General features: G+C 36.0%; 2 protein-coding genes across 5 annotated transcripts; one reads left to right on the top strand and one right to left on the bottom strand.

Moving 5' to 3' along the window:
- The first annotated feature begins 413 nt into the window (after window positions 1-413).
- Window positions 414-3,999, top strand: LOC133284579 (calcium-dependent mitochondrial ATP-magnesium/phosphate carrier protein 2-like). Of its 3 annotated transcripts, none has more exons than XM_061481629.1 (4): window positions 414-1,229; window positions 2,139-2,921; window positions 3,070-3,160; window positions 3,545-3,999. In XM_061481629.1, the coding sequence occupies exons 1-4, from the start codon at window positions 857-859 to the stop codon at window positions 3,735-3,737; spliced, it is 1,440 nt and encodes a 479-aa protein (XP_061337613.1). In that variant the 5' UTR covers window positions 414-856; the 3' UTR covers window positions 3,738-3,999. The 3 variants fall into 3 exon arrangements, with proteins under 3 accessions (XP_061337613.1, XP_061337622.1, XP_061337630.1); XM_061481638.1 differs by having other exon boundaries at window positions 1,096-1,229; window positions 2,125-2,921; XM_061481646.1 differs by lacking the exon at window positions 414-1,229 and adding an exon at window positions 1,236-2,038.
- A 19,338-nt stretch (window positions 4,000-23,337) lies between these two features.
- On the bottom strand, window positions 23,338-26,333 carry LOC133284506 (uncharacterized). Of its 2 annotated transcripts, none has more exons than XM_061481534.1 (3): window positions 26,186-26,333; window positions 25,171-26,085; window positions 23,338-24,744 (listed from the first exon to the last, which is right to left on the bottom strand). In XM_061481534.1, the coding sequence occupies exon 3, from the start codon at window positions 24,728-24,730 to the stop codon at window positions 23,432-23,434; it is 1,299 nt and encodes a 432-aa protein (XP_061337518.1). In that variant the 5' UTR covers window positions 24,731-24,744; window positions 25,171-26,085; window positions 26,186-26,333; the 3' UTR covers window positions 23,338-23,431. The 2 variants fall into 2 exon arrangements, with proteins under 2 accessions (XP_061337518.1, XP_061337524.1); XM_061481540.1 differs by having other exon boundaries at window positions 23,338-24,738.

Below are 26,333 nucleotides of genomic sequence, written 5' to 3'. Positions count from 1 at the left end.
AGGTGTGTAGAAGAGAAATTTATCACATGTAGCATGAGAGTAGTTTTTCCCATAATTTTATCTCCATATACATATTACAATTTTTTCTCTTTCTTATTCTTCTTTCTAATTTTACACTTTCATGTGGGTATAATTTAATATAAAAGAATTATCAAAGAAAAATAACAAAGACATTTTTATTTTGAATTTAATTTAAAACATATCATGAACATAATCTATAAAACATCAAATAAACACACTTATATTAATATGCTTTAAAAACAAACTTACTATGTATAATTTTTTCCCAAATGAGTTGGAAGTTGGAACTTGATGATGGTAAAAAAGAAAAGAAAATACCTTGAGTGGGAAGAAGAGGAATGAAAAGCAAAAAATTGGAGGATGCAGGCCTAATTCTAATTGTTGGAGAGGAATATCCACTAAAATTCCTCTTTTTGCCTACTCCCTTCCTCACCAATCCTCATGCTCTACCAAAGATGTAGCAACAAAACACACATTTTATGTTAACACACAAATTGAAGCATAAGGTTGAAACCCGCTATTACTAGTTATGCAATTTTCAGTTCCAGGTAGGTACACTTCTCCATCTGTTTCTCGATCGTCCTGTGCCTTCATCGCGCTCCACTATTCTCACTCCAATCAACTTGTGATTACTCTCTCGAGCATTTCTTTGTCATCTGGTAGTGAGGTTAGATAGGAAGAATAAGAAGAAGGAGTGAGATTTTGACCCTTTTAGGATCAGAAAGTTGAAGTGCAGATCTGAAGACAAAAATTGGAACTTTTGGGCCTTCAAATTCAAATGCTTTAAAGGGTCTCCCAGAATTTATTGCGACAAAGTGCTTAACATAAAAAGAGGATGTGTGGCTACAAGAACTCCAGCGTTGTTTCGATGGATCACGTGCTTGTGGCTTTAGGGGAAACGAAAGAAGAGAGGGATGTTCGTATTCGAAGCCTGTTCAATTTCTTCGATGCTGCTAATAATGGGTACTTGGACTATGCTCAGATTGAGGCAGGTTTGTCTGCACTGCAAATTCCACCTGAGTACAAGTACGCTAGAGAGCTCTTCAAGGTGTGTGATGCCAACAGTGATGGCAGGGTGGATTACCATGAATTCCGCAGATACATGGATGATAAGGAATTGGAGCTTTATCGCATCTTTCAAGCCATTGATGTTGAACACAATGGCAGCATTCTCCCTGAAGAACTCTGGGATGCACTTGTCAAGGCTGGTATTATCTTGTTATGATTTGCCTTATAATTTGTTCCTTGCACTTGGCTATTTGTTAATAATGTTCTTGTTTGGATTTTGATCTCTCTGCTGTTCTTGGGTATTAGAGGATGTGGGTATGATGGAGAGAGAAAGACACTATTTTTATCATGTAATGACCCATCATGATTGGTTATAACTTCCACTAGTTATATTAAAAAAAAAAATGTATTTTTCATTATCCAATACTATCATATCCTGTTATTGAAGATTAGGAAACAATCCAAATAGGGTTATTAGTTATTAAGTGATGTAAGTTTACTGTTGACTGTTTGTTACCGCTGTTCTTTAATGAGTGGGCCAAGACATATTGACATTTGATGTTATGGATGGCTGATTACATCAACCTTTCTCTGAGAAACTTACAAGGTAAGCTTGTTTTATTGACATTTGATGTTGTGCATTCTATGATTGCAAAGAGATATGCTTTGTATTTTAATGGGACATTTGTAGCCAGTTATAACAATTATGCGTGAAGAATGTTGAGAGACTTCAGATGTTATAAACTCCTTCACAATTTTTGTGAACCCTTCTTGATATCTGTCTCTTTTGTTGATGTCCTGTTGCTTTTTTTTTTTTTTGTATAATTTTGTTTTGTTTTGTGGGAGAGGGGTGTCATTCTTTGGATCTGCATGATACCTGAGATTTGGGAAGCCTGGCTCAATCTTTGATGGTGGATTCTATAATGTTTTTGTTACTTCTTTGCTTTGCATAGCTTTTTGTTTGCAATAATCTGCTCTGGCCTCGGTGTTTTAGTGAATTTTGAAGATGGTAGTCCTTTTATTTCTTTTGTGGAAGCTATTTCCATTTTATTGTTTTTGTTTATCCCTGATAGTATTTATCATAAGCCTGTGCAGCTTCAATGCTGCAGGGATTGAAATGGATGATGAGGAGCTTGCTCACTTTGTGGAGCATGTTGATAAGGATAATAATGGAATTATCACTTTTGAAGAATGGAGAGATTTTCTTCTACTTTATCCTCATGAAGCAACTATTGAAAATATATATCACCATTGGGAGAGGGTGTGCCTTGTAGACATAGGAGAGCAAGCCGTGATTCCTGAAGGCATCAGCAAGCATGTGAACCCTATCAAATATTTTATAGCTGGGGGAATAGCAGGAGCTACTTCTCGTACAGTAACTGCTCCTCTCGATCGTCTCAAGGTGGTCTTACAAGTTCAGACGACAAATGCTTCTATTATGCCAGCAGTAATGAAGATATGGAAGCAAGATGGTTTATCAGGGTTTTTCCGAGGTAATGGATTGAATGTTGTGAAGGTAGCTCCCGAAAGTGCCATAAAATTTTATGCTTTTGAAATGCTGAAAAATGTAATTGGAGATGCTCAAGGCAACAAGTCAGATATTGGTACTATTGGGAGACTTGTTGCTGGTGGTACAGCTGGTGCAATTGCACAGGCTACTATCTATCCACTGGATCTTATCAAAACTAGGTTACAGACTTGTGCCTCTGAAGGTGGAAGGGTTCCTAAGCTGGGAACACTTACAAAGAATATATGGGTTCAAGAGGGTCCTCGAGCTTTCTACAGAGGGCTTGTTCCATCTCTGCTTGGTATGATTCCTTATGCAGGCATTGATCTCGCTGCTTATGATACCTTGAAAGATATATCCAAGAGATATATTCTTCATGATAGTGGTATGTTATTATACTGCTACCACATTATCTTCCTGAACTTAACTGATTTTATTTGTTCTAACAACTTCAATTTTTTAGCAATAGATCGAGTCTTCTAAAATTTTTGCCCTTGAAAGGGAAACCTTTTATTGTTTTTTCTCCTTGGTAGAACCTGGTCCTCTTGTACAACTAGGATGTGGGACAATTTCTGGAGCTCTTGGAGCTACTTGTGTCTATCCACTGCAAGTTATTCGTACAAGGTATGATGTTTGTTAGTATTACTTTTGTTTCTCTGCTCTCCTTCCCCAAAAGAAATGATGTGAGTGGTGTTTGGGAATTAAAGTGTGAGTGATAAAAGATCCCTAATAGGAAAAGAATAGGTAGGCTAAGCATAGTAGTACATATATGTAAAAGGATCTATAAATCTAATACTTTAAGGTTTTTGGTTGAGATGTGATGTTTGGACCCACTTATAATAGAGAGTCCATAGCTTAGCCCATTTTGATGGTAGATATCCGTCTATCACGGGCTCTTCTAGTTGCCCAACAAGTGGGGATGGTATCATTTGTGTTCTTCAAAGCTGGTTTTCTAATTGTTATTTTGTGGATTTTCTTTTCTGACATTATATTTATCATCCTTCTCAGATTGCAGGCACAACCTGCCAACTCTACCAGTGCTTACAAGGGGATGAATGATGCATTTTGGAAAACTTTTCAACATGAAGGGTTTAGAGGTTTCTACAAGGGACTACTTCCAAATCTCCTCAAAGTTGTGCCAGCTGCAAGCATTACTTATATGGTCTATGAAAGTATGAAGAAGAATCTAGATCTAAATTAGAGTTGATATATATATATATATATATATGTGTATATATATATCGGCTTAGCCCTGTCCACAAGGTACTTGCAAATAGGTTTTGAAATCAACATTATGAAGTAAAGTTCGTTCACGTGGAGCTTAGTAGATCATACCTCGTGGTTGAGTTATTATTGTTGAGGCAATTGAGCTAATGCAAATATTTTTGTATGTCTTGAATTGTTAACGGTGACGATAAAATATATTACTAGTACAGTAACCATTGCTTCTGAGGATATTTTGGAACACGATTTTGTAGTCAGAAACTTGGTATTTTCCCATGCTTAAACTGAACTAAATGTTGAGGAATTAGGATTGTATCATTCTTAGATGTTGAACACCTATGCAATAGGGAGTTATCCTTTCCTGTATATAATTGACATTTGAGAAGACAATAACAGGAAAAATAAAAGAAAAAACCATCCGTAGCTGAAAGCTTTATCGAAATATTTGAGGAAGTAAATAATTTGACGATAAGAACGTGTATTCTGAGCGTTTTGTAGAGGATAAATTTTTGTTATTGAGAATTCTGATTCTCGGAAAGATGTTAGGAAAGTAAATTTTTTATGAATGTGATCGGAAAATTATTTGATAGACTGAAATTTACTAAAAACATTGGTTCAATGATTGTTAAATATTTCTGAAAATATGAGGTGATTTTACAAAAATAATCTTACCTCCTTAGATTTACCCAGAGACCCAACATCACCGTCTACCACATAACCCCCCATAACCATCATTTTTTCTTCCCCACCGACGATCCACCTCTCTCCACCACCATCGAACAATCCCCCTCCCCCTGCCACTTCCATTTTCATTTCATTTTGTGTTCACACATGGGTTTGTCATTTCATTTCCTTCCAATAATCTGTTTAAAACAAAAATGTATTAAAGTTAAATATATTTCAATTCAATTCCTTCCATGGATTTGTAGCTGGCAGTGAGCTATGGATATGGAGGCGAACAAGGCATAATTTCCTTTTTGTTGTTGTCTTTACGGTCCTAATGTTTCTGAATGTCTTCGCTTCCAGAAGAATCATTTTTCTTACCTCTCTTATTTCCACTTCCAAGTTCTTCTTCTTCTTCTTTCTTCGCTTTACTCTTTCTTCTAGGCTTCTTTCAGTAGAAGAAGAAGAACCTATTAGAATTTTTTATACGAGAGCAATATTATTTGATATTTTTGTATTTCATTAAATAATTTCGTTAATGGATATTTCAATTTAATCTGTTATAATAACTTCGTTATGATCACGTTGAATTGAGCTTTTGGATCTACTGTTATTTGGCCTAGTTAGGTAGTAGTTTAAGTATTAGTGATAAAGTTGATCAGCTTTGACTGTACTAGAAATTAGAATGAACTTAATATGCTAAGAATTAAAAAGGAAATGTATGACATGCTAAATTTGTGCCATGTTGCACCCATGTTCTCTTGGAAACAGTAACTACATGACGGATCTATACTATAGATAAACTTGATTGCTAATATAGCAGGTTTGTACTATTGGAAAAAGGGTAGCTGTACTGATTGAGATTAATCTTCTATATATAACTGGGATTAATCTTCTATAAATAACTGGGATTAATTTTACTATTCAAATATCTTTTTAGACAAATAGAAAGGAGGATAAGGACAGAAAAAAAAAACAACCAAAAGAGAAAATCAAAAGAAAATTTGAAAACCAGTTTGCTCAAATACAACTCTACTATTGAATAGTTTTAATTATTTTCATCTTGTAGTTGCAAAATGGAAAGTAATATACAATAACTCTTATGGCATAACAAATATAACATGGACTTTGCAATTAATGAGAAAATTGATCAATTATAACAATGTTAATTTAAAATAACTGTCACCTCCTTTTCATTGCCATAGATTTGGGTACAATCTATATGGCGATATCCAACATTGACAGCACTGGCTATGGCATCATAAACAACACCAAGTTCGGCAAGCCAAGTCCCCAATCATAAACAAATATATCTTAGCCCCTGTGTTCAACTCGAAGAATCGAAGATCATTATCACCCATTTTCTACACTTCAGAACAACACGTTTTCCATTTTTACAAAATTTACCCAAATATTTACTTAATCACACTTTAACCCTGCGTCCCGGTGAAAGATGTTTTTAGGGTACTTGTTCTTTTAAGAGTAACTACCAATACTTCAGAAAACTAGTAACAAACAGTTCAATTAAAAGCACAAATCAGAAACCAAAACAAAAACACAGAAAACAAATCTAGAGAAGTCACAACTCACCGAGTCACGAGCTCCGAGTCTCACTTTTCCGGCGACGACGAGATTCCGGTGAGGTCGAGTCAAGGAGCGGGAAGTGATGAGAGAGAAAGTTGAAGGATATGAAGCAGTGAGTGCATGAAACAATCGCCCTTTGTTATTTTAATTCTGAAAATGTGTATGAAGTAAGAGATGATACAAGTGTTGGGCTTCCTCCTTCAATGCTAAGCCCAAGCCCATTGAGGAAGAATCCACAATTGAATGGACTTGCTGAGAGGATGAATAGAACTATTAAAGAGAAGGTCCGAAGTATGTTGTCCAATGCCAGATTGCCGAAATCATTCTGGGGAGAAGCCGTCAAAACAGCTGTTGACTTGATCAACCTGTCACCTTCACGGCCACTTGAAGGAGAAATTCCAGAAGAAGTCTGGACAGGTCGAAAAATGGCCTATAATCAATTGAAAGTGTTTGGATGCCGAGCTTTCATGCATATCCTTAAAGATGAAAGGGAAAAACTCGATGCGAAGACAAAATAATGCATTTATCTTGGTTCGTCGAAATGTGAGTTCGGGTTCCGACTTTGGGATCCAATCAATAAGAAGATAGTGAGAAGCCGAAATGTGATCTTTCATGAAGATGAGAACATTCATGACATCTCGAAGGCCAAAGTCCGAGTCACTGTTAAACGAGAAGAACCCATCCCTCCTGTCCGAGCTGAAGCAGGGGGAGAAAATCAAGAAATGAAGAAATTGATGACCAGCAACAAGCTGAAGATGACCAAGACATTGAGGTCCGAGTTGATGATGAGATCCGGGATGAGAATGATGAACCGGGTTCTCAAGCTGAAGAACAACCGAGATATCCAACTCGAGAAAGAAGAACCTCTACGAGATACCCATCTGATGAATACACTGTTGTTGCTGAAGACGGTGAGCCTCAGAGTTATGATGAGGCTATAACGAGATTAGAGAAAGAAGAATAGAAAAAGGCAATGCAGGACGAGATGAAGTCTCTGCACGAGAATCAAACTTATGAGCTGACCGAGTTGCCTAAAGGAAGACGAGCTCTGAAAAATAAATGGGTCTACAAGATTAAGAATGAAGAGAATGGGCAGAAGCCGAGATACAAAGCCCAGATTGTAGTGAAAGGCTGCAATCAGAAGAAAGGAGTAGATTTTGAGGAGATTTTTTTCTCCTGTGGTGAAAATGACCTCGGTCCGAACCGTGTTAGCCATGGCAGCTTCGATGGACCTCGAGGTAGAACAAATGGACATGAAGACGGCATTTCTTCACGATGATTTAGAAGAAGAAATATATATGGAGCAACCTGAAGGATTCCAAGCTCCAGACCAAGAAGACTTGGTATGTCGGTTGAAGAAGAGCCTCTATGGCTTGAAGCAAGCACCTCGGCAGTGGTACAAGAAGTTTGAATCATTCATGACAGATCACAAGTTTGAGAAGGCAGAAGCCGACCACTGCGTATTTGTGAAGAGGTATGAGGCAGGAGATTTCCTAATTTTGTTGTTATATGCTGACGACATGCTTATTGTAGGGAAAGACAAATCGAGGATAGCCGCCCTGAAAAAGGCGTTGAGCCCGTCCTTCGCAATGAAGGACCTCGGCCCTGCAAAGCAGATTCTCGGAATCAAGATCATCCGAGATAGACAGAAGAAGCTACTGTGGCTGAGTCAAGAGAAATATATTGAGAAGATTCTGAAGAGATTCAGCATGGACAAAGCCAAAACAGTGAGCACCCCCCTTGCCGGACACATAAAGCTGAACCAGAAGCAATGTCTGAGATCTGATAAAGACAAATATGAGATGATGAAGGTCCCATACCAATCCGTCTTCGGAAGCTTGATGTATGCAATGGTTTGCACTAGACCTGACTTGGCGTATGCTGTTGGAATGGTAAGCCGGTATTTGTCAAACCCCGGCAAAGAGCACTGGGAAGCAGTGAAGTGGATCTTCAAGTACCTCCGAGGTACGACCGACTTATGTCTCAGATTTGGAGAAGGCAAAGCCGAGTTGCAAGGCTACTCATATTCTGATTTAAGGGGAGACGCTGACTCGAGGAAGTCGACTACATGATATTTGATGAGATTTGCCGGAGAAGCTGTCTCTTGGCAATCAAGACTTCAGAAATGTGTTGCACTATCGGCAACTGAGGCTGAGTACATTGTCGCTACTGAGGCAAGCAAAGAGATGTTGTGGATGAAGAAGTTCCTCATGGAACTCGGCCATGATCAAGACAAGTACGAGCTGGGTTGTGACAATCAAAGCGCAATCCATCTTGCGAAGAATTCGACCTATCACTCTCGCACTAAGCATATTGATGTGAGGTATCACTGGATCCGGGATGTGGTGGAAGGTGGAGAGCTCGAACTCGTCAAGGTGCACACTGACCAAAATCGGTCCGACATGATGACAAAGCCAGTTCCAGCAAGGAAATTCGAAGACTGCTGTGAAGGAGCCGGGTTGATGCTGAAGCCGACGCATTGAAGTCGGAGGGGAGATTTGCTGGGCTTCTTCCTTCAATGCTAAGGCAGAGCCCATTGAGGGGTTTCCTAAAAACCCTAACCCTAGATCTCACGTCCTCTATATATTCATTAGTTGTGGGTGGAGGCTAGGTTAAGAGAATGAGAGAGAAAAATTTGAGAGATCTCTAGAGTTTGAGTGAAACATCTCTAGGGTAGTTTGATTATAACCATTGTTGGAGAGGTTAAGTTAACCACCACATTGGTGTATTTGATTCTTTGTAACCATTATTTTCATAGTGAATTTTTGATCTGGATTAGGTCCCGTGGGTTTTTACTTCTTCATTGGAGAAGGTTTTCCCACGTTAAAATTGCTTGTGTTCTCTCTCTCCTTCTCTCTCTCCTGTGTTTACGTTTTGATTTTTTCGTTGCGCTGCCCGACCTGGTGAAATTCAGGCCGAGATATTGCTGAGATCTGAGATCGAGGATCTCATTGACTGACTTCCGCAAAGGCCCCTGAGCCGATCAGAGGGAACCGAGTTCCCAACAACAAGAAGAGAGCTTAACTTTTTGATAAGAAATAGGAGCAAACAGAAAGAGTACCACCAGAGGAGAAAGGGACGCTAGAGAAGATTGATGCGCTGAAGCATAATTTTTGAACCTTAGGTTTTACTCTTTGCATATATCACGTTCTTGGTGCTTCCTTTTTTTCCCGTTAAGTTTGGGTTGGATTTTAGCTAAGTTAAGTTCTTTTTTAAAACCAAGCCCGCCAGAAAATGTTTTAACTAACAAAACAAATAGAAATCACTAAAAATAATATAGATTGGTATATAGAAAATGAGGAAGGTTATAGTTACAACTTTTTTTTTTACAACCTCTTACAACCATATATTGTCACCGTTGATTTTCGTCAATCAACGGTTATCATTTATTGTGAATTAATAATTAATTAATGAGTTTAATTTGCTAAAATGATAACCGTGGATTGGAAAAAATCAATGGTGATAAGATATGGTTGTAAGAGGTTGTAAAACAAAAGATTGTAACTATAACCTTGCTCATAGAAAATAAAATAAAATAATTTTAAATTGTGGAGATTTAAAACCTGCTAAAAATTAAATCATTTAGTGGAGGTTTTCCTTACCACCACTAAAAAACCTCCATTAATCAACCATTTTTTTTTTGTAGTGAAAAGACATAAGTTTATAAACACAAAAGGAGAAAATTGAATTTCAAAAAATGAAAAATAGGTTTTTAAAAATAAAAAATTAACTTTAAGTAAAAACCTTAAAAACTTGCATTTCTACCGTTTTTATGCGGCGTTTTTTTACTAAAGACCATTTTTACTTGTGTTTTTACACTGGATGTCTATATTTTTATGTTTTTAGACTAATTTTTGATTGGCAACAATGGTTACGTGCGATAAATTCAGACCAATTGAATTAATGACAACCTCATAATATATCTTCACATGATTAATTCATGTCACTTTATTTATTTATTTATTTATATAATATTAAGTTAATTAATGTTAATTGTTGATTATTTAATATTATTGTCTATGGTTTAAAGCAATAATTTACGTTTGAAATTAATGTCAAGTGATACATATAATTTATTTAATTAGGGATTTGTCTTAGCACCCTTAATTATTTCAATTATATATTAAGAGTTTTTGGATCACATAAAGGGTGTGACATTAGTTGTAATTCATCATGCAAATACATATAAAAAATAAAAAGAATTCTTGTGTGATAAATTTTTTAAAATTACTTGTGATGCCTTTATATTGGAATCATGGAAATATATAATTTATAAGATTAGACAATTATATAATTTTTTCCTACTTAAGCATAATTAGCATTTTTTGTCTTATACTTTAATGTTAAGTGTTGAACTTTTATGGCAAAATTTGGTGGTTGACCAATGCAATATAATTTTTGAAAACACATGTTGTGAAGTGTTTCTTGTCGTTAGAAACACATGTTGTGAGGTGTATCATATTGTTGGGCATTGTTGTTGATCTATTATTTTGAATTCTTATATGTTAATACTTGCCTAAAAGAGGTTGTTATACATAATAATTTGAAAAATTACATGAAGAAATTGTTGATGGGAATACATGATTTAAAATTATTATCTTCCTAAAAGAGATAAATTATTTTTAAATTGAATGTGGTATTATGGGAAAATATGTATAATTTAAAAATTTATTTGCCAAAAAGGGATGAATTAATTTAATTGTATGTAATGCTTCTTGTTGTTCAAATTTTCATGTGATAGAAAATATTTATATATTATATCCCCTGCCCAAAGGGGGATTTATGATATTAAATTATTTTTTGTTGCCCAAATTTAATCTTACTACGTTGTGTATATCAATCAATTATTTTTTGCTATAGACAACAATCATGCCATTGTTGAGTTATTGACTATCTCAAATGATAAGAAATAGAGATGTTTAGTTTATATTATTTTTATTTTTGAGTTGTATGCTTCCGCTTGAACTGTTTAAGTGCAATTTTTTATTTTTAAATGCTAATGTATTTAAATTCATGATCAGTGAGGGTGTTACATCTTCTTGTGAAATGCATCATGATTTTGGGCAAGATGCACAAGAGTTTTTATGAATTACCATGGGTGATTACCACCAAAGTGGGATTGCTTGTATTGATTCATAGAAATTTCTTTGTGATTTAGTAATGTCTCTAGTTATTTCATACAATTTTCTGCCTAAAGGGGGTTATTGTGTGTTTTGATTGGAAGCTTGTTGGAGATAAAGTTATTGGAGGTGCATTGATATAGGTGATTTGTCTGTCCAAAGGGAACAGATCTCTGAAGCCAATATATGCTCATTGATTGATTCATGTGAGGCTTTGACCTTGGTTTAAATATTGGTATGTGCATTCTGTCCAAAGGAGAATGTACTATTTTGTTGGTCTCGTTGTAATAACTTGGCTTAATTAAAGTTATATTTTGCCCTATAGTTTATTCTGCTGCATTTGTTTTGCCTTAATAGTGAATTTTTATTAATTCCTTTAAATTAATTTAAATATATTTGACTAGTAGGTCTACATGAAAGTAAGTCGGAGTAGATGTATATTCTTATATCTTAGTACTTTATGTAGATGACATTTTATTTTTCAGTAAGATGCTGATTTACTGAATGAAACAATAGCTTTTATCTAAAAGCTTTGATAAGAAAAACATTGGAGTAGCCTTTTTTGTATATAGAACACGAGTTCTATAGATTCTTTCGATTCCCTTAATTAGTGGGAATTATATTCGAGGTTTTATTTTGAGTATTTTAGATTCATTTGATTCCCTTGATCAGTGGAAGTTATATTTGTAACACCTCGTGTATACCCAGTTTGTTAATATATCGTCGTATTAAGCCGCGCTTAATTAAAAATGCGGAATATCTTTTTCTTTTCAATTATGACATCATTATACTTAGCCAAGTTGATTACTTAATCAATTTCATAAAATATCGCCTGTATGTAAATTGCAAATAAACATCTAACTAAAATACCTCATAACATAGATAAAGTGAGTATCTAAAATCACAGATCTACAACACGTAGTTCGGACAATATCATGATACATTATTACAACTCCAAGTGAAACAAGACATAACCAAGTCTAGGTGGCATGGACAATCACCATGCTCACCAAATCAACAGCATAACCAACAGAGTCTCAACAGAGAAATCCATAAACTGAATCTAAAAGCATAAGACAGTAAACAGGATCCAACATCCAATCATAACAGCATATCAGCATAAGCAGCATAAACATGTAACATCTATCAGCTAAGCTCTGGCCTCCTGCCACTAGAGGTCTCAACCCCCGCATTACCTGAACATGAAATAAGCATTCCCTAAACATGGGGTGAGATCTCTAAACCAGAAATCTCAGTAAGACAAGGGGACCTCAAGGATTTTCCACCCCAAGCTCACTTACATGTGCAATATAAGTTCAAAAGCAGTAATTTAATATAATTTACAAAACTATGCAGTGCAACAGATATTCATGCCATGTGTGTCAATACTATTCTACTGGCCAGAGAAATGCAGGAATATGTCTATTACCCACACGTAGTACAAGGAACACTGCTTGCACCTCACCCACAACCTCACCATATGGTATGTACCATATACTCAGGCTTACCGTATAGGTGGAACACCACATGCATATCATAAAGGCACTAGCATCTAACAGCTCAACAACATTTCCAAAACATCAAAAGCATGTAACACAACATGCATATAACCATACCCCCATGGAACATGGTGGAACCACATCATGGCTAAACCGAGGACACGAAAGCTTACCTTGCAAGCTCACTATCCAATGCCAAGAGTCCACACAACTCAAGTCCAACACACAGCAGATCACAATCTGATTAGGACCAGCAAGCATATCAACACTCATAGCTCATAAGCATAAACATAAAGACTGCATTTTCCTCTTACGATTTATGTCTTAAGGCTTCAGACAAAGTCATAAGCCCTTAACCACTTGATTTTGACTTAGTTCAATTAAAACAGAAGTTCAACTTCATCAATCTAGGGTCCACAAACCCCGAATAGCCCACTGCATGAACAGTGCAGCTACTGTTCTTCGAAATCCCAGAATATCTGGATATATGTCGGGGGTATATCCGGATATCAATATCCGGATATCCAGATCCCCATATCCGGATATCAATATCTGGATACCATATCCGGATATCCATATCTAGATACCATATCCGGATATTTCGCGGCAGAATGCAATTTCTGCATTTCGCGAAGATATCCTTCCAAGGTACCATTTTTAACACTTTAAAACGTCAAAGCATGCATCTTTAATCTGTTTTAAGTCCACATACCAGTTGGTTACTTGTTTAACCCATTTACATGCAAAGACACCACCTTTAAACCATTAAAACTCAAGATCAAGGTAAGGCAACTTACCCAAAGCTCAAAACAGCCAACCAAAGGTGCTCTTAGAGCTCACAAGTCAGCTTCAAGGTGCTGACACAAAGGGTGCACGAAAATGTACAACTAGGTGGTTCCTTTCTTCACAAAGATGACCACTAGGAGCTTCAACAACCAAGAACAAAGCTCCAACCCAACAACCCACCAACTCAGCCCAAGGAACTCCTCAAAACAGAGTCCATAACTCAGCAACAAGCTGACCACTCACCCCCAAGGTCACTCTCACTCTCACCAAGTGTTTAGGAGAAGAGAAATGAAAGGAAATGGCCTCAAAGCTCAAGAATGGAGAAGGGAAGGCAATGGAACAGTGTTTTCTGGTCAGCCTCCAAGAAACTCACGTAGAAAAAAAGTGGCACCTAGGGTTTTGAGCCATACTTGCATATATATAGCCACTTAACACTTAAACACACAGTATTAACTTTAATTGTTACGCTTAGCATTTTAATCTCAAACTCAAGATTCTTAACCTACTCAATTTTACAAGAATTATCATATTTTTATTATATTTTTCGGAGCATCTTTCCGGTACGCGCTTTTCATATCCACTATCAGTTTCTGGAACCAGTTCTCATTATTTTAACTTGAAACTCGTTTTACAAGTCTTATATATTATTCTAGGAATTATCATGCACTTATTATAATTTTCCGGGATACTTTTTCGGTACGCATTTATACTGACTAGCAGAACCAGTATCTGCACTTTTCTTCCAAAAAACGACTTTCAGCCTTCTTAATCACTTATCATACTTATTTAAGCCTCATAATAATTATTAGGGTCAATTATGGAATTATTTCTTGATTCTCATATATAATTAATTAATTTCCTTAATTAACGGTGCGAGTTCTTACAATATTCAATTTGCTTTTCTATTCACTTTCGTATGCAAACTGATGATGATTTTGTGACTTTTATTTGAATTTTTTTTTATGAACATCACCTTCTCCTATCGATTGAGAAATATATGTATGAAATAGTATATTTAAGCATGTTGTGAGCTTAAAGATGTCTGAATGTCACAACTTTTGAGATTTCATGTTATATTGTGACATGTCGGTTTATTTAACCTGAGCAATTTCATGTTGTTGAGAAATTTCATTATGGAGTGTAATTTCATGTTGCTTGGAAATTGGACTAATGTAATTTTACGTTGTTGAAAAATTACATTGATGACCGATAAGAATTAATGTGTTGCATTGTTGATCACAATTTGGCACTAATTCTCACTACACTATTAGGCCCATAATTCATGATGCTTATTGTATGTGAATATGGAAGATTATATGTTATGTTGTTTTCAACATATTAATCGTCATGTTTTTACAATAAGATTATATTGGATTGGATTAGATTGAGATACTAGAATTGAAATATTATTTTCAAAATTGAGGCCACATAAAATATATTTTTCCTTGTAATTAACCCGATAGAGTCATTTTCAAATAAAATATTTTTCAAAATAAAATATTTTTCAAAATAAAATAAAATAGTTAATATAGTCCAAGTGGAAGAATGTTAGAAATTTTTAGATGTGGGCAATATTAGTTAATGTTTTTGTATTTCCTGAAATGCCCGTTATGATCATGTTGAATTAGGCTTTTGGCATCTATTGTTATTAGCCCTAGTTAGGCAACAGTGTAGGCATTACTGTAACCCTGATTTCTCGTAATAGGTGGACCTAGTGGACACATTCTTTTCAGAATATTTGGCTAATTCTCCTCTCTAACTTATTTATATTGGGATTAATTTGCATGAGTTGTCATGCTCCCATCGCTGAGGCTACCACTTTCGGAATAAGTTATAGAGAGGAAATCCTGACATATAATCTCTTCTTTCCTCCGGCTTTGTCATGATCCAATAAGGGACGCATAATCCCAACTTTGATTTCATATTATTTGGTAGTTTATAATCATATACATGACCTAGGAATTATAAATATATCAGAACCTTGATGAGTTGCGTTTCCAGAGGAATGGATTCCTCTATCACTGTGTTCCGTTGCCCTTTCTTCTTTCCGCGTGCCATAGAAAATTCAAGAGAGGTAATTGCTGTTAATAAGGATATTTTAGTCCTATAAATTTTGTGAAATTTTTCCACTGGGTGGGAATCCAAAAACACCATCCATCTGATGGTATTCTTTGTTGGGAAAATATGACATTAAAGGAAAAATTTTCACAATCTTTATATATGTGGGTAAATAAAATTCTCAATATCAGTTTTTTAGAAATCTAAAAAAAATTTCTTTAACAAATGCCCCTTTAGAGTTAAGTTGCAATGCATACTAAGATAGAAAGGAAAACTTTGTTGCTTTTTTGCTTAATTTAAACTGAATTAACTGATGAATCTTTAAATAAAAAAAATTACGTACATAAATAGGGTACCGTACATAGATATATAATGCATGAGATTATTTTTTAAACTTGGTCATAGTATTACAAGTTTTGCAAAAGTTGTGAATTGTGATGCATAAAGAAAATATCTTCTCCATTGCACTTATATTTTTTTTCATTTAAGTAAAATATAAAAAATTAATCTTTTTTTTAAAATAAAAATATAAATAAGATATATATAATACTACAAATAGAATTGAAGTATAAATGAAAGGATAAAAATATTTAAATTATATAAAATATGAATACTTAATTTAAAAAAATTATAATTAAAAATGATGTCATTCTTAAATAAAATAAAATAAAGAGACTTAACTACTTTAAGAAGAGGAAGGTTATACTTACAACTTTTTTTTTACAACCTCTTACAACCATATCTTAACACCATTGATCTCCGTCAATCAACGCTTATGATTTTCGCAAATTAAACTCATTAATTAATTATTAATTTATAATAAATGATAACAGTTGATTAACGGAAATCAACGGTGTTAAGATATGGTTGTAAGAGATTGTAAAAAAAAAGGTTGTAAGTATAACCTTACTCCTTTAAAAATATGGGAAAAATGTTTCTTTTTTATTGTAGAAAAAATTTCTATGCCACACTTACATAAAAGTGAGTGAATTCCATTATTCTTTTTCCTTTTTTCTCTTTATAACGAGACTCATTCAGTTTTATGTGAATGTGGTAGAAACATTAAACACTATATATATATATATATATATATATATATATATATATATAGCTTATCGTTTCTCAAGTTGTTTGAGATAATTTTATCTCCGGCTATTAAATCATAACTGTACAAAGATGTATAAATGATAGTGAAGGAAGAGAGAGAAAAAGAGAATCATAACTATTTAAAGGTGAATCAATTAATATAAAGAAATAAATAAACAAAACGGCGTAGTTTTGGAATGGCCGGAGATAAACTTATCTCAAGTTGTCAAAAAATATTTTTTCCATATATATATATATATATATATATATATATTAATTTAAAGAAAAAGATTTCTTTTATATTGCTGCAAAGTGAAATCAATCTGTAGCTGAATCAAAACTACACGTGGATCCAATTACCAATTGTTTTCTATCTTCTCGTTTTTTTTTTTTTTTTGAGGTTACAAGGAATTGAACACAGCACCCTACACTACACACACACCCCACACCACTAGGCTAACCCTAGTGGTGCTCTTCTCGTTTTTCTCTTCCCTCTAATATTTTGAGTCCGCTGCAAATGAATTTCACTTTTTTTTTTAGACACAAATGAATTTCACTTTGCAGCAACATAATAAAACTTTTTCCTTTAATTTAATATATAAAGCTGAATAACTACTTTAAAATGATATCATTCTAAAAATACTCTTAACAAAATGTATATATAAAATTACTTTTTGAGAAAAATAATCCAAATACATCCAACGAGAAATATAAATATATAGATTCGCAGCTTGATAATTTAAATTTTTTAAAAGAAACATTTAACTAGAAATAACAAAATAACTGAAAAAAGGGGAAAATCTCAGGATCGCCAGTTATTAGGCAAAAGGTCATTTTTAGAATTAGTTTGATGTTTCTTAAAGGAAAAAATGTTTATCATTTTAAATGACATAAAGTTATGACATTTTAAGAGAGAAATAAACATAAAATAATATTTTATTTATTTAAAATTTAGATTAAAAATCACTTACTTTCTCTTCCATTATTTTTATTTCTTGTATCAATCTCTCTTAAAATGACATAACTTATGTTATTTAAAATGACAAACATCAAACCCTTCCTTAAATTATTTTTTAGGAAAAAAAAAACAGAGATGCTTTATATGGAAATCGGTATAAAAATTTATCTATAAATTTTCTGTTTTAAGGAGAGAGTAACATACTCTTATAATTTTAATATAAGCCTTTCAAGTTTCAACTCCTCTAGGAAAAAATGCATCATGTCATATAAGGAAACATTGTCTTTGCAAAAAATTACATTTAAAAAGGGAAAATAATACTCTCATGCTACATGAGAGTAAATCATTTTCCTACACAAATTCATTTTCTTTGCCACTTAATTTTTTTCTTTTTTAATATAAAATATGGGACCCACATTTAATTTCTCTCTACTTTTTTCTCTCCTACAATCCTACAACATAAGAAAACTTAAACCCTTAAAAAAGTTGCATGAAAAAAAGAAGAAAAGATACAAGAAAAACTAAAGCTTACAAAATAGTGAATGACGTGTAGAATAAGCCAAACATCATATGACGTATATTAAACAACAGAAAATAGTAATTAATAACTCAACAAACTAATTCAAATAAATGTAACTAATCATCAACTAATCTTAATGCGTTGTAATAATGGGATCATCTCATCTACTTTTTTTAATGGGAAAATATTTTCTCATATCATATTATAGTTTTTTTTTTTACTAATGACTTTTCGATTTTCATGAAATATTTTTTTTTGTTTTTTTATTTTTTGAATAGATGTGAGCTCCACGTAAGATATATCTACAATATAAATTTTTTTTCTTCTACGGCCAGGGGTTGACCCAGGGGGTGCTAGGGTAGGCGACTGCCTCCCTTAAAATTTGAAGAAATTTTTTAACATAAGTATAATGCAAGAAACTTTCATTTTTTCTCTCCATTAATGTGAAGTTGTGTTCTCCCACCGCAAAGAGTTTATAGAACTTCTTTATATTCCCAGGTCCTATATCTATTGAAATCCCTCCAACTCTGATTGCAGTTTCAACGTGAAACTTACAGATTCAACTTGTATTATTCTTAGATGTTAGCACAAATCTTTCCCATCTATGAATAAAAATAAGAAGTCCGAGAGTCTTATGAAAGAATGAACTTTATTCTTTCGATCACTCTCTTTTTCTGATGATTCGTGACAGAGAGGGAACTGAGGGGCAGAAGAGTTTTGGTGATTGTGCTTCTTGGCAATCTGTCTCTTCTGATTTATCTTTGGCTTTTTTTTCTCTTGTTGGGCTAACAGTGAGTGAATAGAAAAAGAGGTTAAGAAATGAGAGGGGTCTGATTTGAATTATCTATTTAGATTATAGTAATTAGTACATATTTTTTGTGAAATCTAAACCTTTGCTCTCTTCTCTTTTTATTTGTTTTCTTTTCTTAAAAAATGCTCATTTTAGGAGTTGAAAAGATGTAGTTTTTCTCAAATTGATAGTAGATTTTACGATGACATCTTCCACCTATGTCTCCTTCTTTCTCTCTATAACAAGTTAAAAGAGGTATTTATGAGTTATGTTCTCTGGATTGGAGTTTCGGCCTCCCACATATTGTGGTTGAAAAGAGGAACAAATATTTATTTTTTCGTATTTTGGCCGGCTTTTTGACCCTTTTGCCCCTAATTAAATAATTAATAACCAATTTGCCCCTCCCCCAGAACTATCCACCATCCTGCCCCCATTTAGTCGATTAAGTTGCACTTTTAATCGACTAAATGGGCTAAACTCAGAAATTATGAAACGCGAATTTTAGTCGACTAAAAACTCACCTTAATCGACTAAATTGTTTGCACTTTTAGTCGACTAAAAACATTATTTAGTCGACTAAAGATGGCGAAAAACCCTATATCCAGACCTCTCTTGGTCTCATTTTCATTATATTCAAAATCAAAACTCCTCTCTTGGTCTCTTTATCTTGTTTGTCAGCTGTGAACCTTCCAATCACCCTTCCATTTCATCCCACCACCTCTAAGGCATAGTAATTGTGAAATCATTGTCATTTTCCTTTATTTCTCAATTGTTTCCCCAAAATCCGAACCCTAACCCCTAAAATCTGATTCCTACCCCCAAAATTCGTGTGAAAGATGAGCTCAAGTCCAAACATGTATGTTACCATGATTTACTATGATGGAAAGCATTATGAAGGCCCCAACGGTGTTCAATTTGAAGGAAAAACGAAAATGTTGAAAATCAAACGGGGCACTACGTACAATGAGCTGAAGGGGAGGATTAACCAAAAATTGGGGCTACACGGCAGCCATGGCGTTCACCGGATGATCGCCAGGGTAGAGTCTACAGTTGGTAAGGATGCTATATTCTACATTGGTAATGATATATGTGACGATGAAGATGTGGACTGTGTCATAGATGCAATTGTGGACCGAAAATTTCAAAACTTTATTGAGATATATGTTGAAATAGACTGTGGTCAATCTTCATCTGCACCTGTGCATGGAAGAAGTCAAAGTCAAGAAGACAGAGTGGTCAGTTTATCTGCACCTGCACCTGTCTTAAGTCAGATACCACTGAGAGAAATAGACGAGGATGAGGATGAGCATGACGAGGATATGGACAGTGAAGACGATGGTGAACCCGAGAGTGTTATTCCGCTGGGTGACACCTCAGATACGGACGTAGAGGGGAATTTTGACGCTGATACTAGTTCAGGAAACTTGAGTTCCCAGGTTATGCCACCGCTCCGTGTTGACCCTGTTAGCAGTGGTAAGATTATAAATTAAAGTTTTAATTTTGCATATATATATATATTTGTGTTTTCTTTCGTACTGACGGATAAGTTTAAATTTGGACGTAGGGTCTGAGATTGAGCCATTTTGGAACGACAGCCCACACTATTCGTTCGTTAACTGGGCTCACCCTAATGATGAGACGGAGATATTGTATGGCGACGATGACATCCACGGTGGCTGGCATTTAGGGGATCCTTTATATTTGTACCAGGAGTTTCGAACTAAATCTGAAATGCAACATGCAGTCAAATTATATTGTATGAAGTCTCATCGTACTGCTGTGGTGGCAAAAAGTGATGACCATAGATTTGTGATGAAGTGTCGACATCATAATGATGGTTGTCCTTGGAACGTGCGGGCTATGTTGCCCAAGAATGGAAATAGTTGGGTTGTTAGTAAGTGGGGTAAAAAACACACTTGCCTAAACCAAGGCCTTACTCGGGACCATAGACAGCTGGATTCTGATGTAATCTGTGCAGCCATTATAAGTATGTATTACATTCATTTTTGTTTATGGTTTAATTTTTCGGTATATTTATTGATTGTGTTGACTTCGAATTTTGTATAGGTATGTTAAAAGAAGATCCATCCACGAAACCAATTCTTATTCAGGAGAGGGTACAAAGTTTGTATGGATACAACATATCTTATAGGAAGGCTTGGAAGGCTAAAATGAAGGCCATTATGAAGTTGTTTGGGGACTGGGAAAAATCATATGCCATTTTACCTGGTTGGCTGACCTACATGACACAGATAAATCCTGGTTCTGTGTTCAAGATTGATACAGATCAGTGTTGTGACGAACGACGAGTCTACACCGATAAGGCTGTCTTTCGCAGGGTATTTTGGACTTTTCACCAGTGCATTGAGGCTTTCAAATATTGTAAACCCATAATCCAAATTGATGGAACACACCTGTACGGGAAATACAAAGGTACCCTCTTGATTGCTACGTCACAGGATGGTGATGGATTCATTCTGCCTATTGCGTTTGTCATTGTTCCACCGGGTGAGAGATTGGATGATTGGTTGTGGTTTCTTAGCCAGATGCGTTTCCATGTCACACGTAGGCATGGTATATGTCTAATATCCGATCGTCACCCCAGCATCATCAGGGCTGTGAAGGATCATGCCGGTTGGCAGCCTCCATTTGCGTATCACGTGTTTTGTCTTCGTCATATTGGAAGCAACTTCAACACTAAGTTTAAGGACGTGGAACTGAAGAAAACGCTGATGAAACTAGGTAACCTATTTACATGAATGTGTACATGTTGTATGTAATGTTGTTTATGTATAACTCATTGCAATTTGGGTTCATTTTTTGCAGGTTACATGTGTTCGAAGATTCACTTTGATTTAAGATTTCAAGAATTTGTCGACAGTAACCCACAAGTAGCCTCATGGATAGATCAGATTCCCAAAGAGAAATGGTGCAGGTCTTATGATGAGGAGGGCCGAAGGTTTGGTCATATGACGACTAACCTATCTGAGTGTATCAATAAGGTCCTACGGGGTGCACGTAATTTGCCAGTAACGGCATTGGTCAAGATGACGCAAAGTAGACTTGTAGAGTATTTTGTGAAGAGGCGTGAAAAGATCCAAAAAGTAAAGGACAAAGGCTGGAGAATTGCAAAAAAGGTTGAGGACTTCTTACAAAAGAATGATCAGTTAACTGTCAGTCTCCGTGTCTGTGTTTTTGATAGAGACTTGCAGTTGTTTGAAGTTGAGGATGCCTACAATCAATCTACGCATGATGCCGGCGACATTATGAGGGTTGACTTGCTAAATCGTAAATGTCAATGTGGACGGTTCACAGCTAGACGATTTCCTTGCAGTCATGTGCTAGCGGTGTGCAAGGTTGAAAAATTGAACCACTATGACTATGTCGATCCTGTGTTCTCAATTACACAAATTGAGAAGGTCTATGTTGCACATTGGTTTCCAATGGGTAATGAGTTGTTGATCCCAGAAATAGATGGTCCAACATTAATCCCAAATGCATCTTTGGTTCGTGCACAAGGTAGACCGAAGTCTTCAAAGATACAGAATGAAATGGATTGGGTTGAGTCCCAACCCACAAGCAGTCAAACTAGATGCAGCACTTGCAAGCAAATTGGTCACAATAAACGTACATGTCCTATGAGGATTAATCCTAGCTGAACCAATGTTGTGCATGTATTTAAGGTCTTTTGTAAGAGTTCATGTAATTCTTGTAAGACATTTTGATGTTACTTTGTGTTACTGTATAACTCATTATGTAATTTGACATTTCATTTCTAAGTCCATTATCTAACATTGGTCCATATTGATAGATTGAAACTCATAACTAATACTAATATTACCAAAAAATGAAATCACCAAGTTTCGGGGAGCGTAAACAAACAGTTTGGGGTAATACGTACCCAATCGCATACGAATCCTGTACAATACTATTTTGTACCTGAAAGTGTGTTCCCCAAGTCATTATATGCGTGTACATTGATATTCGATCGGTTCCGTGCCAAAAAAATGCGTGCAAAATAGAATGGGGTGTCAAAACCAGTTATTTAGTCGAGCAACCTGTACTGGTTTAGTCGACTACACAGTTTAGTCGACTAAACCAGTACAGGTTGCTCGACTAAATAACTGGTTTTGACACCCCATTCTGTTTTGCACGTATTTTTTTGGCACGGAACCGATCGAATATCAATGTACACGCATATAATGACTTGGGGAACACACTTTCAGGTACAAAATAGTATTGTACAGGTTATAAACCACGAATGTACATGTACTGCATAAATGCTCCAAGTTAGGGTATCCGAAACTTGTGTTCTTCTTTTAACTCTGTTAAGGTCACCTGTTCTGAATTTCATTGGACATTTTAGACCCGTTGGACTGTGATTAGACACAAATTGAAAACAAGAAGGTAAAAGATATTTGTTCCTTCATTTGGTAAACAAGAAAACAACAATAATTACGTAAACGGTTCACAACATGATGGGAACATCAAATAGTTCATTTCATAACCATAATATTACATAAACTACAAATGTCAAATAGGAAGACCGAAGTCAATTACATAACAACATACACTACAAACGTAAAATAGAAACATAAACCCTAAATCTAATCCTCATCCTCCTCGGACGCCGTCTCCTCGTCATCCTCATCTGACACATCAGCCCCCTGCCCTGCAACATCCTCAATTTGTTGTCCTCGTCCAAGCTCTAGACGAGCAAGCCTATCTTCAACACCCTTGAACCGTCCCTGTATATGTCTAAATCTTTCATTTCCTTTCTGCACGTGACTCTTCCTCCATTTTTTGTGTTTCAGCGCCATTTTTCCTATTTTCTTCAGCGTGGCGTTTATGCCCTTCAAAACATCACGTAATGAAAACCCACCCTCAGGCTCAGCTATCTCCTGCTGGTTACCCTCATCATCATCGTCATCATCATCCTCCACCTCGGGCTCAACCATGTCTACAACTGGAGCAACATCAGGAACCTCAACATCAGCCGCACCTGTGAACTGCCACACTCCTGTTTGGGGGTTCTTTGTCATCTTGCACTGCTCCAGAAGACGTTTTCCAAACTTATGATTATACCCTGTGGTCTTCTTCAAGGTCACATTACCCATGGGAACATCAAAATGCTCCAATATCCTCTGAACAAGACAAGCAAATGGAAGTGCACCATTGTGTTTGGCCTTATACATCATCCAACAGATGTAGTGCCTCCAGTTCACCGAAGTACCATGTCGGATAGCCCACATGATGGGAATGTCATGCTCCAACACCCTGGAATGATTGAACGCTCGTGGAAACAGAATGTGGGTGATGACATAGTGTAGTATGCGGGACTCCACAGTAAGCAACCCCACCGTATAGGCAATGTGTTGCCCACGAACTCTCCTTTGCTCCTGCACGACATCACCGCGTGTATATCCTGGAAGTATGGTCCCGCTGTCTGCGTCATATTCCACAGTCTGCACAGAATCAAAGTCATACCCCAGTAACTCTAACCATACCGGAGCCGTCATGATGATGTCCACCCCGCAGACCCTAGACCTCAGCTCACCCTGATGGTAGCTGAGGTTATGGTAGAAGGCCCGTACATGCAGCTCAGAATATGAACACGACAGTTCAGCCAAGGTCATAAGATGTGATTCCTTCAACCACCTCACAATGTTAAAACCTTCTTGTTCAAAAAAGGCTGTATCAAGTGATTTGGCCCCACAAATCGGTCGATTAACAAAGTCACGGACAAAAGATTCATGAACCACCGGGTCATTCTCGAACAAGTATCCGAATGGGAGGTCGACAGCAGCGGGGTCTTCCTCTTGTGGCCTTGACGAAGACGGACGGTCTTGTCGTAGCTTCTGTTGTCTCTCATTTCCAGTGCTAGACGATCTTCTACGGCCAGCCATGGTAACAACTGTACCTACAATGCAAGTGGAAACAAAAATCAATGAACAATAACAATATCAAAAAATTTAAAATTCAATATAAAAAACAAAACCTAATCCTAAAATAAAACAGAAATCAGAAACCCTAACCCTAACCCTAAAACAGAAACATAAACCCTAACCCTAACCCTAAAACAGAACACAAAACCCCATTCCTTGCCCTAACACTACAACCCAAACAAAACAGCAACATAAACCCTAACCCTAACCCTAACCCTAACCCTAACATAACCCTAACCCTAAGCCTAAGGCACCACATCAACCCTAACCCTCACCCTCACAACAAACTTAGCACCCTACCCCTAACCTAAATCCACAAAACCGCAAACAGAAATCAAATGCATGGAGAAAAAAAAAAAAAAAACTAAACTTAAAACCAAATGCAAGTCAGAATACGTTACCTAAATGTCGGTTTCGCAAGTGTGAACCAAGGAAGCTTCAATCGCACCTTCAAGGGTTGAGATTCGGACTTGGTTGGAGAGAGGGGACGGAATGAAGCGATTTAGTCGATTAGGGTTTGAAAATAACCCCCTTTGCGAAATGGGGGGGGGGGGGTTTAAAAAACCTGATCTGCGACATTTAGTCGACTAAATAATGTTCTTAGTCGACTAAAAGTGCAAACAATTTAGTCGATTAAGGTGAGTTTTTAGTCGACTAAAATTCGCGTTTCATAATTTCTGAGTTTAGCCCATTTAGTCGATTAAAAGTGCAACTTAATCGACTAAATGGGGGCAGGATGGTGGATAGTTCTGGGGGAGGGGCAAATTGGTTATTAATTATTTAATTAGGAGCAAAAGGGTCAAAAAGCCATTTTGGCCTCTCATATATTATGTTTGAAGAGAGAAACAAATGTTTAAATTTTAGCCCCCACAAAAAAAAATTTCTGGGTCCGCCACTGTCTACGGCACAATAAAATTGAAATCCTTTTTTAATTGGCTTTTGTGTTTCTTTCTTCTTTTTTCCTGACGTGTTTGTTGGCTTTTAGTTAGTTCATCGAAGAAAGTGCGCATTGCCTAAGGGGCTGTTTGGTTCTAGGACTCTTAACAGAATCATAGATAAATGAGGAGTGGGAAAGTAAGAAAGCTTCGTTTGGTGTGTTGGGTTTGCTGAGTTATGTAGCTAATTGTGATATCTATGATTCTCATTTATCTATGATTCTATGCTGAACTTGCCGGCCAAAGTTGCCGTTTTGAGGGGTGGTATTGTGGAACCCCTCCACATTTGCTCACTTACTGTACTAAGATAAAGACCAGCGTACCCCTCAGTGCAGCAACTTCTTCTACTCCTTCTGCTTCGCCATTACTTGCAGCCAGAACCTGTAAAATTGGGGTTTAAAAAAAGGCCAAACCATTTAGTCATTTACAAAGTTTAAGCTTTGAACTAGTACACTATATCTTGAAGATGGAGTTAATATACCATGTTGTATCTTTGGTTGGAAAGTGATACGACTTGCATTAATGAAGAAGCGGAAACACACATTGCATTAATGAAGAACACAGCTCTGAAATGGTCGTTGCCAATACAAACTTCCTTTTGTACAAAAGTGATATGGACGTTACGAGTA

Source organism: Gastrolobium bilobum, unplaced genomic scaffold, assembly GCF_033153095.1.
Source record: "Gastrolobium bilobum isolate Gb01-03AN ecotype WA unplaced genomic scaffold, APGP_CSIRO_Gbil_v1 utg5633, whole genome shotgun sequence".
Classification (NCBI taxonomy): domain Eukaryota; kingdom Viridiplantae; phylum Streptophyta; class Magnoliopsida; order Fabales; family Fabaceae; genus Gastrolobium; species Gastrolobium bilobum.
This window is presented reverse-complemented; position numbering and strand designations above follow the sequence as displayed.

Bases quoted from the DNA above. Each gene is read 5' to 3' on its own strand.
- LOC133284579 (XM_061481629.1), top strand. From the start codon at position 857: ATGTGTGGCTACAAGAACTCCAGCGTTGTTTCGATGGATCACGTGCTT. The intron at 2,922-3,069 runs GTATGTTATTAT...TCTCCTTGGTAG, and splicing joins ATATATTCTTCATGATAGTG to AACCTGGTCCTCTTGTACAA. The intron at 3,161-3,544 runs GTATGATGTTTG...CATCCTTCTCAG, and splicing joins CTGCAAGTTATTCGTACAAG to ATTGCAGGCACAACCTGCCA.
- LOC133284506 (XM_061481534.1), bottom strand. From the start codon at position 24,730: ATGGCTGGCCGTAGAAGATCGTCTAGCACTGGAAATGAGAGACAACAG.